This window comes from Alosa alosa, chromosome 5 (genome assembly GCF_017589495.1).
Source record: "Alosa alosa isolate M-15738 ecotype Scorff River chromosome 5, AALO_Geno_1.1, whole genome shotgun sequence".
Classification (NCBI taxonomy): Eukaryota; Metazoa; Chordata; class Actinopteri; order Clupeiformes; family Clupeidae; genus Alosa; species Alosa alosa.
Genome location: NC_063193.1, coordinates 1,398,127 through 1,415,455, shown reverse-complemented (window position 1 = coordinate 1,415,455; position 17,329 = coordinate 1,398,127). Strand labels below are relative to the sequence as shown.

General features: G+C 40.0%; 1 protein-coding gene across 2 annotated transcripts; it reads right to left on the bottom strand.

The window, feature by feature from the left end:
* Nucleotides 1–3,416: 3,416 nt before the first annotated feature.
* coq2 (coenzyme Q2 4-hydroxybenzoate polyprenyltransferase) lies at nucleotides 3,417–16,221 on the bottom strand. Of its 2 annotated transcripts, none has more exons than XM_048244224.1 (8): nucleotides 15,795–16,221; nucleotides 7,673–8,011; nucleotides 6,460–6,626; nucleotides 4,742–4,863; nucleotides 4,550–4,635; nucleotides 4,334–4,467; nucleotides 4,067–4,255; nucleotides 3,417–3,755 (listed from the first exon to the last, which is right to left on the bottom strand). In XM_048244224.1, the coding sequence occupies exons 2-8, from the start codon at nucleotides 7,980–7,982 to the stop codon at nucleotides 3,615–3,617; spliced, it is 1,149 nt and encodes a 382-aa protein (XP_048100181.1). In that variant the 5' UTR covers nucleotides 7,983–8,011; nucleotides 15,795–16,221; the 3' UTR covers nucleotides 3,417–3,614. The 2 variants fall into 2 exon arrangements, with proteins under 2 accessions (XP_048100181.1, XP_048100180.1); XM_048244223.1 differs by lacking the exon at nucleotides 15,795–16,221 and adding an exon at nucleotides 10,929–11,204 and having other exon boundaries at nucleotides 3,422–3,755.
* Between the last annotated feature and the right edge of the window lie 1,108 nt (nucleotides 16,222–17,329).

The window sequence follows — 17,329 nt, the reverse complement described above, 5'->3', positions numbered from 1 at the left end:
ACCACTTAATGGCAGGCTGAGGTTCATTCAACACGATAGTGCCCCTCACCTTGGTCACAAAGATGAAGGCCTTAGGACTGAACACCACCCTGTGTCACTGGATATTTGACTTCCTCACCAACCATTCACAAGTGGTTAGAGTGGGGGGTCTGACATCTGACTCATTAACCATCAGCACTGGTGCTCCCCAAGGCTGTGTTTTGAGTCCACTGCTGTACAACATCTACACACATGAATGCAAAGCCAACAGTAGTCATACCTCCATCATCAAGTTTGCAGATGACACAGTGATCTTGGGCCTGATTAGTAACAACAATGAACAGCTCTACTTGGATCAGGTTGATGAGATGGCACAGTGGTGTCAATCTAACAGCTTGACACTGAATATCAATAAAACCAAGGAAATGGTAGTGGATTACAGAAGGAAGCAGCAGAACTGCAGTTACACCCCACTAATGATCAGCGGGCAACCTGTAGAGAGAGTCACAAGTTTTAAATACCTTGGTGTTCACATTACTGAAGACTTAACATGGACTGTTAACACTCAATATGTTCTGAAGAAGTCCAGACAATGACTACTTCCTTCGTCAGCTAAGGAAATTCAAAGTTTCTACATCCATCATGAAGGCCTTCTACACTTCAGCGGTTGAGAGTGTTCTAACTGGTAGCATCATCACCTGGTATGGGAACTCCACAGTTAGAGATTGTAGTACTCTGCAGAGAGTAGTGCGCTCAGCTGAACATACTATAAGAACTCAACTCCCTGCTCTACAAGATATCTATTCCAGAAGAGTACTCCTAAGAGCCCAAAAGATTCTGAAGGACTCTTCTCATCCTAACAATGGATTATTCCTACCGCTGAAATCAAGAAGACGCCTGTGTAGTCACAAAGCCAGAACTGAGAGACTCAGGAGAAGTTTTTATCCCCAGGCCATCCGAACTCTGAACTCACACTATACTGACTTTGCACACATTCACTCCTCAGCACTCTCAAACATTTCCCAACTCTGAATTCACACTATACTGAATTTGCACTCATTCACTCCTCAGCACTCATGACCCCCCACACACACACACACACACACACACACACACACACCTACATGACTTTTAGCACTTTTACATTCCTCTCCCTATGCTACAGACCTTTTATTTATTTTCTTATTTCATCACACATACACACACACACATCTGACTTTCTCCAACTTTTGCACATCTCCATATAACTTTTTATTTATTATTTTTGATTTCTCCTCCATCTATCTACCCATGTCCTTGATTGCCTAGCCTTTTCTGCCCCCACACACACACACCCCCACACACACACACACACCTACATGACTTTTAGCACTTTTACATTCCTCTCCCTATGCTACAGACCTTTTATTTATTTTCTTATTTCATCACATACACACACACATCTGACTTTCTCCAACTTTTGCACATCTCCATATAACTTTTTATTTATTATTTTTGATTTCTCCTCCATCTATCTAACCATGTCCTTGATTGCCTAGCCTTTCTGCACACTGCCCTCTCCCCACATACACAGCACACTATCCCATCTCCCCTGTCATCCCCCCAACACACACACCAAGACCCCTGGCAGTTGGGTTAGCCCCTTGAGCCGTGGATCTGCCCAAGGTTTCTTCCTTGGTAAGGGAGTTTTTCCTTGCCCTTGTTGCTCCCCCCCCCCCCCCCCCCTTTCTTATGCAGCCCTTGCCACTTAATCTACTAAACCCCTCTTCTACTGCCCCATAAATGCTCAAATAGACATAATTTCACTTCATTTCTTACTTGTAACATTACTTGCATTACTTACTAGTAACTATATGCATGTAACAATAAACGTCCTTGTATCCTTGTATTTACACATTAGGCTATAGTAGGCTAGCCCTAGGCCTTGCCATCTCCTTAGGGCCGTTTGCACAAAGCACCTTAAATTTTGTCCCTTTAGTATCAACCACGGAGATTGTTTGTTTGCTAATTTGTGCTTGCTTTTCTGAGGATGCAGATGTTGGTCATACAGGACTGTCCAAAATAATAGCAGTGTGCACATATTGTTGATAAAATCAGATAGTGAATGACGCATTACAAATCTGAGTAGGCCTATAACTAACTTTGACAAGTTTGACGGATGACAGCCAAACATGGCAGTGACAATTAATTTCACGATGTTAGCTATAGTTATTAATGCACTACTGTAGGCCTATCAATAGTATGTTAGCAATGAATAACTCAACTGATAGGCTACGTTCAACGGACATAGTTGTTGCTTGCTGCCGTAGTCTGCAACCCAAGCTTATGATATATCTTACCTTAATAATTTTCGGTGACATTTATCCATTCATCAGTAAAGCCATATATAGACATGAATTGAACAATACTAGCTAGCTAGTTAGATATTATCCTGACTGTCATCAGGACACCAAAATAAACCTTTTTTTTTTACGTTTTGCCTGGCGAACCGAACCTCATGTGGTTAGCTGCTAAGGTCGTTTGTACAACGGAATTTCTTAGATAAGAAAAGGAGAAAACCTTAAATACTTGAGGGAAAATGATAAGAAAACCAAAGTAGAATACTTAAATGTGTTTGTGCAGCCGATTTTATTTTAAGGGGGCCTTAAATCAGATTTTACGGGAACCGGTCAGTTTTACGGCCAGTTCATTTTACGGCCAGTCTCTCATGTTAACTATGTCTAAATTTCCTCCATGTTTTTGAATTAACTTACCTGTTGAAATGTAGCCTATTAGGCCTAGGCCTAGGCCGACGGTGGGTCGGTGGGTTCCCCAAGCAATTTACCTCACGTAGCATTTTCATCATTCGCCTTTGATTTCGACTGACACTTCACTTCGTTCAAACTATGGTAGAGTGGACGCATGCATGGAGACACGTATGACTCATTGCATATTAATAAGACTTCCCATAACCGTATGAATATGAATGAGAAGTCCCGTAGCACCCCGCAAGACGAAAATCATTTATTCAAGCAATTTACTCTGTTTTCTTGATCGCTCTGCCCTGGTCAAATGACATGGAAGGGTTTGTTTACTAGTAGTGCCAATGGAGAATGCTTCAGCTTTTGCCACCCGGAAGAATGTATATTGTTATTGTGACGTCATGGTAAATTCTCGTATTGTGACTAATATTAAACCACTGCTGCAAACTGAACGCAAATTACAAAGCCTAGAAGGATGACCTATTCTATTCATATTTAGCGAGTTAAGTCCTAAACGATTGCTGCCATTTCAGTTAGCTAGTTAGTTAGCATTAGACAACGTTTCAAAAAGATGTGCTGGCAGAAGATTTTGGTAACATAGCAACAATAAACACTTGACCGAAGCGCTCTGAAAATGAGGTTGAGGGCGCTGTCGCCGGAAACAAAAAAAACGCGATTGGTGGACACAGGCCCCAAAGCTTTGAAATAAACAGTGGACACATTTTTGTTGAAACAGCTTTATCAGTGAATTCAGCTGAATGAATACCACTTTGATACACATCATGGCGATTCCTCCTTTTCCTTTTGTCTAAAATGTTAAATTGCTTTTGAGACTCTAAATGATACTCATACATCACATAAGCTTAATTGTATTTGTAATATTAATGGACAAGTTTAATTTTCTATTGATCCATTCTCTTGTTTCTTCATTAAATTGGAAAAAACTATTCCAAAAAACAAAATAAGCCCAATATTTCTATTAGAAGCAAATTTTTTCCAACAGTCTTCTGACTTATTAATGTCCAGTGAGGAGATCTGTGTGATGAAACAACACAATCAATTCAGAGACATTTCCCATGATGGAACAAGTAACTCAAAAAATAGAGCACAATCAGTCAGAAAAAGGACTAATGATTGAACAAATGATATCACTGCTAAGCAAAGCTTTGATTTCTTATATTTCATGACATGACCTCTACTAGACTTGTAAAGAGTAGAACTGTTGTCAGGTGGAAGTCACTGAATTGACTTTGTCGATTCTCAGCACTGTGTTCCTAGTTATATTTCCATTAGCCATTAAAAGCTTAAGCTACCTGTGACGACAATGGTTTACTTATTCAACTCACCTGATGGGTCAAATGAATGGCAGTGGTTGAGACTGCTGCATAATAAGGTAGAGTCTGCTGAGCATTAAGCCCAGCAAGAATGAGGCCTCCCAACATGGCCACAGAAAAGCCAGAAAGCCATGGTTTAGTCTGCTCTCCAAACCTCAGAGCTGTCGACTTGATACCCACTCTAACATCATCTTCTTTATCCTGATGAATACAACAAACATGTAAGTACCTTATTGCCTAGAGAATTTCTGAGCCCTTACGGAAAAATCTCAGTATTACCTGGTGAGCATAAATGGTGTCATAGATCAGTGTCCACATCACACCTGAAAAATAGAGCGGCAAACAGATGGACCAATCACATGATCCCATCACTGCTGACCATCCCAGCAATGCCCCCCAATTGAAGGTAAGACCTGAAAAAAAAAAACTTGGTGATGGATGAGTACCACACTTGTAATACATAATTTCTGGAATATAATTAGGATGATTTCCTACCCAGCATGAGTTGTGGCCAATATGTTATACGCTTCATGAAGGGGTATGTGACAACTAACATCAGTGAAGCAGCTCCAAGGATTACACTATAGAAAAAAATACACTTGATTTGTCTGAAATATCTGCAAGTAAGGTATATCAACAGTATTCTACTTTAAGATGGCACACAAGTCATGTGATATGTGATGTCACCTGTAATAGTTCAAGCACAGGAGGACACAGAGGGCTAGGCTGAGCTGAGCTCCCAAAAACCCCAGAGCCTGTAACCGTGAGATTTCACCTGAAGCAATGGGTCGGGTAGCAGTTCTAACTACCTACAAAAGAGTTTGTAATGAAACACAGATCATTCATCTACAAATACAAAATAACACATCTCTTTCTGTTATATGGTAACAGTGTGCCCCACACACACCCCTTCAGTCAGTGCACTTGGCTTTGTTGAACAACCAGGACATCCTTAACAAGAAAGATGTTTACAAAAAAGATCTGTTTGCTTTACTTCTGAAACAATTTGGTAAGAGTTTGCTCCAATTAAAGTTTAACTTCACTTCTGGTTATGTCCCTGGATTTCGTAAAACAGAAAGTTTGAATATGGGCATCAATGGAATCTTTTCCAGATGGACCTGCAGGGCAAATTCAAATGTGTTAACAGACTCATCTGGGTTTACCCAGGCTATAGGATGGCTACAACAGCTTCCACTCTCCTGGGAAGACTTTCCACAAGATTGGAGTGTACCTGGGATTTTTTGCCCACTCAAGAAGAGCATTTGAGAGGTAAGGTGCTAATGTCGGACTAGAAGGCCTAGCTCACAATCTCTGTTAGTTAATCCCAAAACTGTTTAATAGGGTTGAGGTCAGGGTTCTGTGTGAGTTAGTCAAGTTCTTCCACACCAAACTCACCCAATCATAGACCTTGTTTTGTGCACCCTATGTAATGGGTCTGAATGAAAGACATTAATGGTATACTATGAAGTTTAAGGTATTTTTGGTGACTCTAGAGCTCCCCCTAGAGTCGTGATATATTTATATTTTACTTTGCCGTTGTAAATAGCCAACATCTCATGGCTTGTTCCCCCTGTACACAATGAAAATGCTTTTGTTATGGAGGTGAAGGATTAACAACAGGCAAAAGCTCCAAAGAGTTATATTTACTGACAAGGTAATGTTTCACGATTCTTGCGAGATGTCTCCAGGTCGGCAATTCTTGAAGTTGCATTACTGGTTCTCTTGGTAGCGCCCCACTACAGCCCCACTAAGTTCATTTACCATCAAATTGGCCTTGTAGAGACATGCAGTAAATAGTTCCAATATGTGGAGTGGAGTAAAACTACTAGGCCTACTCTGTATGTCGCTGCTTGTTGACATCTTATCATGTATGATCACTAAACTTTAATTATTTTTAATGTCACAATCAGTTAACTCCATTCAACTGCACTTGTGGTTCAGCTGTGGGCATGCAATTTTGTTGTAGAGTGAGCAGGGACAGGCGGTGATGAGCGCTGTTTACGTAATGAAGTGACATCTTAGTAAATTCTTTTTCTTAGTGCTTTCTTTGTACATCCAGCCCGGAGTGTTGGCCTTTGCTAGCGTCTTCAAACTTCAAACTCAGCTGGGTGACGTTGTTTTTAGTGTGGCGCACGAGTCCATTTGACCAGCATAATCGGCATGTCTCAAACTGACCGGCCGGTCGCTGTTCATGGCCGATCACATGAAAATCGGCCAATTCTCGTCACCAGCCGATCAACTGGTGGATCCCTACAACGTACCTATCAGTAAAGGTCATTCATCTAGCCAGGCTTTTTTATCAAGGATTGTCCAACTCTATTACTATCAATGCCATAAGCTATAATATGTCTACATGTTTTGGGCATGATCAAAAGAGTAAAAGTCTGTAGTGAGAAGATGTTTACCTTTTTGTCATAGTCTTTATCCCACATATCGTTGATAGTGCAGCCAGCCCCTCTCATTAACAAGGACCCAGTTCCAAACAGGGCTAGCATGCTTATGTCTGGAAGGCAGCCTGGATCTGCAGCCAGCCCTATGCTCCATGTGCAGGGCAAGAAGAGTAACCACGTTCCTGTGGCACAACAGAAACAGCCAGTCATTAATAATGTAATTTCTATGTTACAGCATGCATTTCAAGGATTGTTCTCTATTCCTCTCTGCTCCTGGATGGATGGATGGATGGGTGGATGGATATATAGATACTTTATTGATCCCCAAAGGCATGAACATATAGCCAGTAAGAAAAAAGAAGTGTACAATGTCTTAGCTAAAAGGATCTGTGAAATCTGTGTTCTTGATTAAAAAACAAACAGCTAATCAATCAAAGCACATTTCTTCTTTATTGCTTATGTGCCTGATGATTAATTCACAATCTTGCACCGCCTACATCTCAGGTTTTGGAACAAGAACTTGGACCGGGCCAGTTTCCTGTGCATGGGTTAAGCCTAGTCCTAGATTAAACATGTTCCCCCCCACTCTAGGCCTATCTCTTTGAAGTATTTTCCATCCAGGACTAGGCTTAATCCATGTATCTTGGCTAAGGAAAAGTGCCTTCAGATAATCAACATTCTCAGTCAAGCAGCAGGTAAGTGAAACTCCCACCCAAATCACAGAATGCACAAGTTTGATTAGTTTAATAACAACACTTTTGGCTCCAGACAAATCAATTGTACGTTTCTAAATTGACGTCACAAAAATATGGTATGCTGGGATTGTTTCATGTGGAATGAAGGCAATACGAATGATGAACTCAGCATCACTATAAAAAGCTGACCTAGTGCAGCAATAGAGCGCCCCCAGTGCTCCTGCCATGCAAAGTCCCTCTCTGGACACATATCCAGCCACATCTGCTATGCAGTTTCACTCTCCTCCACCATATCAATACGGCGACTTTTCATTTTAAACTTCATGTTGGAAAAGAAGAAAAGATCGCAAGACTACTGGGAGCGATGTATAACTGCACAAGTTGAATAACTCACCTGACTTACCGCCTGACCGTGCATTAATTAATATTAAAGTTAGAAAACACAATACATAAATCAATAAAAGATACCAAATAAATATAATCAAGTAAGCATGTATATGTAATAAAAGTGTACACGTGTCTGGTTCACTCACCAATGGGTTTGTCAAGCCGCATTAAACGAAGGTATGGTTGTACAGATGCAGGAGCTGAGTTCACAATAGCCGCAGCAGACATACTGAACTGTCTTTTACCAAGAGTCCTCTGCTCTATTCCACACAGAGAACGAATACATGCACCGTGACCATGTATGTCATTCTGTTTATGACATGATACTCGTAGGGGAGGAATGAAAAGGCTTGTGTCCTTGTTTTTGTGATTTGAAGTTGGGTATATGCATGTGTAGAAGGCTCTGTAAGGCATCGTCCATCTGCAGTATGATAGGGGCTTTAGGATGGCCATCATACTATAAGTGTAGATCTTCTCATTCACATCTACAAATGGACAGAAACATTGAATAAGCATGTCCTTTAAAATGCAAATCAAGCATGTCAGCAATAGTTGAAAACAATTTGGTGCAAAGCCCCAAGCCTTGTAAGGGTCTTGAAGTGTGAGGCAAAATTCATAGTGCCACGTGGTGGTCTGTACCATCAGTATTGCATCGCAGTTTCATACCAGAAGCGTTACTGATGCTGCGACTGTTAAAACATCTTTTACTGTCTCTTTTGGCTGGAAACACTTCCAACATGCTTTCCTCTTGCATGTAAAATAGGCGCAATTCCTATTTCTAGCTGCCACACGGTTGCAGCACAGCTTGAGCAATGCGTGTGACGCAGGCAGTGTGGGCAGTGTACAAGCTCTGACCTGTTAACATGGGCGCCAAAATGAAAACAGGCAGTTAACACACCTCCCATGCACTCAGCTGAACGTGCTTCCAACACGCTTGCCTTGCCTCTTCTACAGTATTTCTAGTTGGCACGTGGCTGCAGCACAGCTCAAGCCACACCTGAGACGTGCGTGTCACGCAGGCAGTGTGCAAGGTCCAACGGCCGATCACGCCAATCACATTGGTGTATCTGATATAGGCGGGCCAAAGACGAGCTAAACAGATGACAGTCGTAGTGTTATCTAATTGCGTTAAAGTCCAGGGTCTGGAATCTCCAGGCTATCTGCAGGTAGGCCTACTTTAAAAATTCTTTCACACAAACTCGCGTCACAGACGTACGGCACAGGCTACTTGGAGGGGCAAACATTTTTTGCTTATTTGACCATAAGTTAACTTCGAAACAGGCATTTTACTTTGGATAGACAATAGCAATAGGCCTACATCATAGGAGTGATTAACGTCAAAAAATCTAGACTGGAGTACCTCAACATTTGACACCTCCGATATGTTTAGTGATCTAAAAACATATCAGCCCGTTATAGCCCGTTATGGTTACCAAATTGATATTAAGGAGCCAGAAGTGAACACGCATGGATGGCTATAAAAACTGTGCCTTCATTATAGAACTAAACACGAGAAAATACTTTTATAACCCTTGAGCCAGCTCCTTACTATGTGATTTCAATGGCAATGCAGCGTTTGTTTGCACCTCCAACAGCATGCCGTACCTGGGGCCTGTACTACGAAGTGGGGTTTCTGGCTTATCTGGGTAACTTGATCACGTGTGGCGTAACTTCCCGATTAACCCGTACTACGAAAGGTGGATAGGTTTTAACCGAGGTATGCTGCCATGGCAATTTACACTGCATCTCAAACCTGCTCCGACCAGGTTATGTTCTTGGTTAACCCGAGGTTTCCGTTAACCACACCCTTTATAAGTACCACCCCTCCACTAACAATTTCTCCCGAGACATGTCGGCGTACCTGGATGATCCATACGACATTGGGCGCCAAATCGTGAGGGACTCTCTCTTCGCAGGGCGAGGGGTTTTAGAGACCGCCAGATAATATATATAGCCTACCCGGACGATATTCTCTATGAAGATATAGATTGTCAGCCGAGGGAATTCGTTATCTTTGTCAGATGATCTAGGAAGACGTCTCATAGCAATGCCCGATGACGTGGACATTCATGTATTCAATCGGTGATGCAAAGAATACTGTATGTCCGAAAATAAATCGGACATAGGCCTACAGTATGCTGAACATCTGAGCAAGAATAGCCTAAAATAAATCGGACATAGCCTACAGTAGGCCTAATAAATAAAAATCACCATTTTAACAAACTTGTTGAATTGAATGTCATATTACTGTACCCTGCACATAAAAAGGCTACACATTTCCACAGCACCAGAATCCGACCGAATGCCTCCCTCAACCCCTCCATAATCGGCCTTCCACTATTATTTTGCGATGGCCAACTCCTCTGCTACTGTAAAACACTCTGGTGCCTTTCCTCCTACAGTAGTGTTCGAAGACACCTGTTTCTTGTTAGCTGTAAAACAGAGGCCAAGTGAAGGCTATAAGCTAGGCAGGCCTACATGATTTCATAATTAAGAAATATTAATGCAAGCTATAACTAGGCCTATATAAACCTACTATTCTGAATAATGTTTTTGTGTTTCATTTTCACCTGCTGCCATGTGCGTTTGGCAATGGTGTTGCATCTGAAATGTTCACAGGATTAGGCATACACTAAATCAGTCAATGGGGGCTACTTAAACATTCAATTATCCTTATTACTGTAATCTATATGCCCACTTCTGAATTGCATTCCTCATCCGTAAAATAAGGTGATCACGTCATCATTGAAAGTGGTGACTTGCGCTGCAACCCGCCCCTTTTATGTGAACGCGCACAAACCCCAATTAGGTTAACCCCGGCTCAACAAATCAACTTCATAATCAGCGTCGTAGTACCGATTAACACCACTTAAGATAACCAGGTTTTGTCAACCCTGGTTTAACAAAGTAACCCTGGGTTATGGGTAGGTTAAGCTCCCTTCGTAGTACAGGCCCCTGGTTGCTTCCCAAAAACGCCCACAAATACCCGTATGTGTGAAAGAATAAGATGATAGAGAAAAATCATTCCAGATAAGCATTCAATAATTATTTTTTTTTTTTTTTGGGGGTCAATGATGTAGTGAGTCCTCAGCGTAGGGTTAGCTTCTAGGTTGTAGCCTAGGTCTACTTGACAGCGATAAACTTGAACAAACAAAAAACCTTCAGAGCAAAGACCTCTTTTCTAGACACCATCACGGGTCACTCTCATTCACATAACTTAATGTAACGTTAACGTTTGGGTCTCCAACTTGGACCAGAAAAGAGGTGCGTTCAAATTCGGCAAACATTGGCGAACGTTTGCGGCAAACATGTTTACTGTGAACAGTTAAATTTGAACGATTTGGTGTCAACCAAGGACTTTGCTTAGACTCTCCCCATATCAATAATCTTCGGTAAACTCACCACGTATATACAATGTAGCCACTGACTGTATAAAAAGAATGTAGCCTAGCCTATCTCAGGCCCGTAGACTGGCTCTGTTGTCACTGATGTATGTGAACGCTTCTTCTTCTTCTTCTTTTTTTATATGGCGGTTGGCAACCAGCTTTTTGGTGCATTACCGCCACCATCTGGACTGGAGTGTGGATCAAATGGTCATCCTACACTTTCCTAAATTCTTTTAAATAACCCAGTTACCTTCAAAAAAGAAAACAAAAAGGAAAAACAAATTTCACCTGATTCTCTTCGCGGTATATCATTCAAATTTAATGTCATCTGGATTTTCACCAAGTTGTGAGATAAATCTTTGTCTGGCTTGATGGTACTCAGGACAAAACATAATTACATGCTCTATGGTCTCTTGACTATTACAATATTCACACATTCCATCAACATGCTTTTTCATGGTAACTAATGTTCTGTTTAATCCTGTATGTCCTAGCCTCATTCTGGACACCACATCTTCTTCTTGCTTGCTTCTGCATGTATTCCTGCTCCTCCCCACCTTTCCTTGAATACTATGCAGGTGTCTTCCAGACTGTTCGTTATCCCATACAAATTGCCATTTTTCATTTATTTTAGCTTTGATTATACTTTTGACTTCAGCTTTGCTGTATTTAATATTCAACTCTATATCAGACTTCCCTGCTGCTTTCTTTGCACATTTATCTGCTAATTCATTACCTCCTACACCTATATGAGCTGGTACCCATATAAATGTAGTACTAATACCAGACTTAAGCAGATTGTTGGCTAATTGCATTACTTCATATACTATGTCCTGTCTAGACTCAGAGTGACAGCGTTTTAAGGCTTATTAAAGCTGAGCTAGAGTCTGACGCTTAATCACAGCTTGCTTAGGTCTATTGCTCTCTACCCACAATAAGGCCATCCATATTCCTATAATTTCTGCTGTGTATACAGCTAAATCATCATTGATTCTCTTTCCAGATTCAATGTTTAATTGAGGGATAACATAAGCAACTCCCATTTTCTTATCAGTCTGCTTAGATGCATCAGTATATAAAATGACTGCTTCTTTATATTTGCTTTCGCAATGTAACTCTGGACCCTGTAATGATCCACTTCAACATCCTTCTTTTCCTCTAATAAGCCCAAGTCTACTGGAACCTCTGACATCAGCCAAGGAGGAACAACAGGATATGCCACTGTAGGGCTTATTTCAAGAGCACTGATTCCCATATTTATTACCTTTTGTTTTATTGTCCAACCAAAACTTTTAATAAGGTAACTCTCTCTCTTGACACTGCCATAAGACTGATTGACTCATGTGTTTTCACTATGACCCCTTAGATTTGTCCAATACACAAGAGACAGCTGGTCTCTTCTAAGATAGAGAGGCATCTCTCCCATCTCTACCTGGGACGGCTGCCACTGGCGTGGTCTTAATTGCCCCACAGCATAGCTTCAAACCTTGGTTCTGAATTACATCTAGTTTCTTAAGTGATGTTTTTAGCAGCAGACCCATACACTACACACCCATAGTCAAATACAGATCTCATCAGCCCTGTATAAATGGCTTTTAAAGCAGGTCTACTTGCTCCCCATTCTACTCCACGCAGACACCTCATCACATTCAACACTTTCTTGCATTTCTCAATATTTTTTGTATATGCATTGTCCAAGTTAATGCTTGTCAAACCACATTCCTAAATATTTGAAGAATTCCACTCTTTCTAAATCTGCCCCAGATAATTTGATTTTAACATCTTCATTTATTTTCTTCCTAGAGAAGAATAAAGTCTTTGTTTTATCTATTGAGATCCTAAACCCCCATTGAAGGGCCCATTCTTGGACTCTGTTCACTGCCTGTTGCATCTTACCCACCACAAAATCTATATTTCTTCTTTTTTTTTCCACATTGCTCCATCATCTGCAAACAATGCCACCCCAACTGAATTTTGTATGTCTTTAAAAATATCATCAATCATTATTGAAAATAATAGTGGACTAACAATACTTCCTTGTGGGACACCATTTTCCACACTGTATTGCTCACTTAATTCTCCATTTATTTTAATTTGAATTGTTCTATTAGACAAAAACCCTTTAATCCATTGGAACATCCGTCCCTTTATTCCCAATATTTTAACCTTTATCAGTATACCTTCTTTCCACAACATATCATATGCCTTCTCAATGTCAAAAAAACACTGCCACTACATTTTCTTTGTTCACTTGAGCCTTCCTTATTGTATCTTCAAGGCATACAATGGGATCCATGGTGCCTCTACCTTTCCTGAATCCACTTTGATAATGACTCATTAATCCTTTCGTTTCAACCCAATATGTAAGCCTGTCATTAATCATCCTTTCCATAGTTTTTCCCATCTGGGATGTTAATGCAATAGGTCTATAGTTAATTGCTATTTTAGGATCTTTCCCAGGTTTCCTAATAGGAATAATTATAGACTCCTTCCATGTTCTAGGAATACAGCAATCTATCCATACTTTATTATATAGACTTAACAAAACTTCCTTCCCCTTATCACTTAAGTTCTCCAACATGGAATAGCAGATTTTATCCATCCCTGAGATGACTTACCTAATTTACTTAATGCCTTATTGAGTTCAGATTTAAGTAAATAACACATCCAATACCCCTTCTTCCAGCTATCCTCAATGTCAAACACATTATGATATTTTTCAATTGTAACTTCTCTACCTCTTTTTTCTTCTTGATTTAAATTCCTGAGTTGTGCACCTTGGCTAATGTTTTAGCCATAACCTCTGCTTTTTCCTTATTATTGGTGATCGTTCTTTGCCCCTCAACCAACACTGGGTATCCATATTCCCTTCCATTTTTTTAATCATATTCCAAACTCTCTCCACTGGAGTAGTTCGACCAATAGAGTCACAGAACTTTTTTCCAATGATGTTTTTTAGCTTGTCTTATTGTTTTTCCTAACTATTGCCTGAGATCTTTTATATTGAACTAAATTCTGAAAATTATGTGTTCTTTTTTAACTCTTTAAACGCTCTATTTCTACCTTTAATTGCTTCCTTACATTCTGTAGACCACCATGGCACTATTTTAGTTAACGCCTTAGGCTTAGTTTTTGGGATTGATACTCCTGCTGCAACAATTATTCCACTGCCAATTTCATTACACAATTTCTCAATATCCTGATTTTTATCAATAGATAGTAACAATTCATCACTTACCCCTCTATACTTACCCCAATCTGCTTTTCCTAAAATCCATCTCTCTTCTCTTATGTCATGTTCATTTCTTAATTCCACTCCTATCTGAATTCTAATAGGATAATGATCACTTCCTACTGTGCTTTCCCCTAACTACCTCCCAGTCACATCTATCTGCAATGGTTTTGTGACAATAGTTAGATCTATTGCTGACTCTGTACCCCTTGCCACATCTATTCTAGTCCCAGATCCATCATTCAAACATACTAACTCTTTTCTCTTCCATAAATTCTTGACTACATTTCCATTCCCATCATCCCTCTCTCCCCATAATGTACTATGTGCATTAAAATCCCCACACCAGATAATTCTCCTGTCAAATCCTTCCAAATATCCTCCAGTTGCCTTATCTCCACTTGTCTACATGGGTTATAAAAGTTTATAATTGTCACATTATCTTCATTTGTCCATACTTCTGTAGCAATGTTTTTTCCAAGTCAATCCCCCCTCTTTACCTCTCTATACTGAAGTCCCCTTTGTATAAAAATTACAACTCCTCCTCCTTTTACCTATTTCCCTATCCCTTCTTATAGAGTCATACCCCTTTATTACAAAAATCCAACCTAGGCACTAGCCAGGTTTCTTGTATACAAATAATATTAGGTTTCTCTTGTAAATTTTCAACATATTTTTTGAATTCTTGGCGTTTGCAATTAAACTCCTAGCATTCCACTGAAGTATAATTAAAACCATTATACAGGCCCACTCCATGACTGTGATTGTTGTGTTTCATCATTAAGAATATCTCTTACTCTTTCCCAAGGCATTCCCTTTGCATCCAGGTATTTTTCAGCTGACTTTACAATTATTTTAATTCTTTCAGTTCTACTAGTGGTCTGTGCTGAGCAAATGATTATCTCAGCCATGAAGAGCACAAAATCACCTTTACTCACAATCAACGTATCTTCTTTTAGTTGATCACACTTTACACATTCCTTTACATCTTTAGTCCCATCCTTTATTGTTTCTACCGGTACACCTACACCTCTTGGGACTTTCTTAGTTGCCTCTGCATAGGAAACCCTTGGACTACTTTAATTCGCTGTACCTCCTGCATTCTTTTGTTAGCCTCACAACCTCCATATGCTGCACTATGTTCTCCTCCACAGTTGCAACATTTTAGTTTTGCCCCTTCTTCACACTTTCCATATTCATGTTCACCACTACATTTGCTACATCTTTGTTTGCCCTTGCATATCGCCGCTACATGCCCATATCTTTGACATTTTAAAACACCGCAGTGGTGGAGGAATGTAAACCTTGACATCATAGCTCATGTAACCAATCAAGACTTTTCCTGGGAGTTTAGCTTCGTCAAAAGTTAACAGTACTGATAGACTGTCACATATAACTCCATTCCTTCTTGTTTTAAGTCGCTTTGCTTTGTTTTACTTTAACATTTTGTATTCCTTCTTTCACTGAATCCACTGACTCACTTAGAGGAATCCCAGAGATCACACCCCTAACAAAGTTTTTGTCATATGCCATTGAACACTTCACTCGCTGTCCATTTAGTTTATTTGTCTTTATTGCTTTCTGTTGTTGTTCATCACTTTTACATATTACCAGTAAAGAACCATTCCTCAATTGTTTAGCGCTCCTTACCTCCCCAATGTCTTTATGCAGACTTTTGGTTAGTTGGATTGGACTCCACTCGTTAAAAGTAGTCCCCTCTTGTAACAATTTGATAAACACCTTGAACTCATCTTCACTCCTTTTCACCGTTTTTATTTCTTTATCAATGTCACTATAATCTGATTCGTCTCTATCTTTAGTTTTCCGTTTCCTATTGATTACTTTCCACTCATCCAAACTCCCGCGTCCAACATCCATCTCCCCATCCTCACTTCCTGATCCGTCATTTCCTGACCTCTGACCATTCACAGTCCAGTTGTTGCCAACCGCCTGTAGCTCACGCTCAACAGACAATCGTCTACGCTCCTTTCCTCCAGTTGCCGCCATTCCATCCTCCACCCGTTGGTGACAATCGCCCAACAAGATACTGATAACTCCATGTGAACGCTTCTTCTTCTTCTTCCGGTTTTTAGGGCGGTTGGCAACTAACTTTAATGGTGCATTACCGCCACCAACTGGACTGGAGTGTGGTACTGGAGTCTAACCAGAGAGGGTTAAAGCGTAATCAAGGATCTTTGGTCTAACCTTTCCTAATAGGATTCAAACAAATAAAAACAAACAAAACAAAACAAAACAAAAAGATAATACTAAATTCTTTTAATTAGTCCTGTATTCCTCAGGAAGCCAATTACATAGTTTACACACATTTCCCCTGTGTTTCTTTGCAGAATCTCTTCTAAGTTTAGCCTCAGCTGTTCTCCTTGTAATTGTGAGACTAGTCTTTGTCTTTCTTCCTGATATTTATTACAGTGTAAAATAACATGCTCTATAGTCTCTGGACTACCACAGAATTCACAGTTGCCATCAGCATGCTTCTTCATTATTAACAAAGTTTTATTTAGACGTGTGTGTCCATACCTCATTCTAGAAAATACATCCTCCTCCTCCTTGCTTCTATTCGTATTTCTGCTCTTTCCCACTTTATTCTGAATAACATAGAACCGTCTTCCAGTCTGCCCACTGTCCCATAATGTTTGCCATTTACCCTTAACTATGTTTTTGACCATACTTTTAATTTTTGTTTTGCTGTAGTTTACTTCAACATCTATATTAGAATGTCTAGCTGCTTGCTTAGCACTTTTATCTGCTAACTCATTTCCTATAACTTCTATATGAGCTGGTACTCATACCAGAGTTGTAGCAATTCCTGACTTTACTAGATTATTTTCAACTTTCAGTATATCACATACAATGTCCTGCCTTGACTTTGACTGAAATGTTTTAATACTGATCAAAGCTGAGCTGGAATCTGAAGCAATTACTGCCTTCCTTGGCCTATTGACCTCCACCCAATGCAAAGCCAGCCACACAGGAATCAATTCAGCTGTGTAAACTGCTAAATCATCACTGATTCTTTTTCCAACTTTAATGTTTAATTTTGGAATGACATATGCAACATCCATTCTTTTATCAGTTAATTTAGATGCATCTGTATATATAGTTATATCCTCACTATACCTCTCCATTAAATAGCTCTGTACCCTGTATTTGTCCATGTCATTATT

Excerpts from the sequence above, each read along its gene's own strand:
- coq2 (XM_048244224.1), bottom strand. The coding sequence starts at position 7,982 with ATGATGGCCATCCTAAAGCCCCTATCATACTGCAGATGGACGATGCCT. Across the intron at positions 4,864-6,459 it reads ATAAAGACTATGACAAAAAG|GTAGTTAGAACTGCTACCCG; the intron begins GTAAACATCTTC and ends ACTCTTTTGTAG. Across the intron at positions 3,756-4,066 it reads CCATTCATTTGACCCATCAG|ATCTCCTCACTGGACATTAA; the intron begins GTGAGTTGAATA and ends TTCATCACACAG.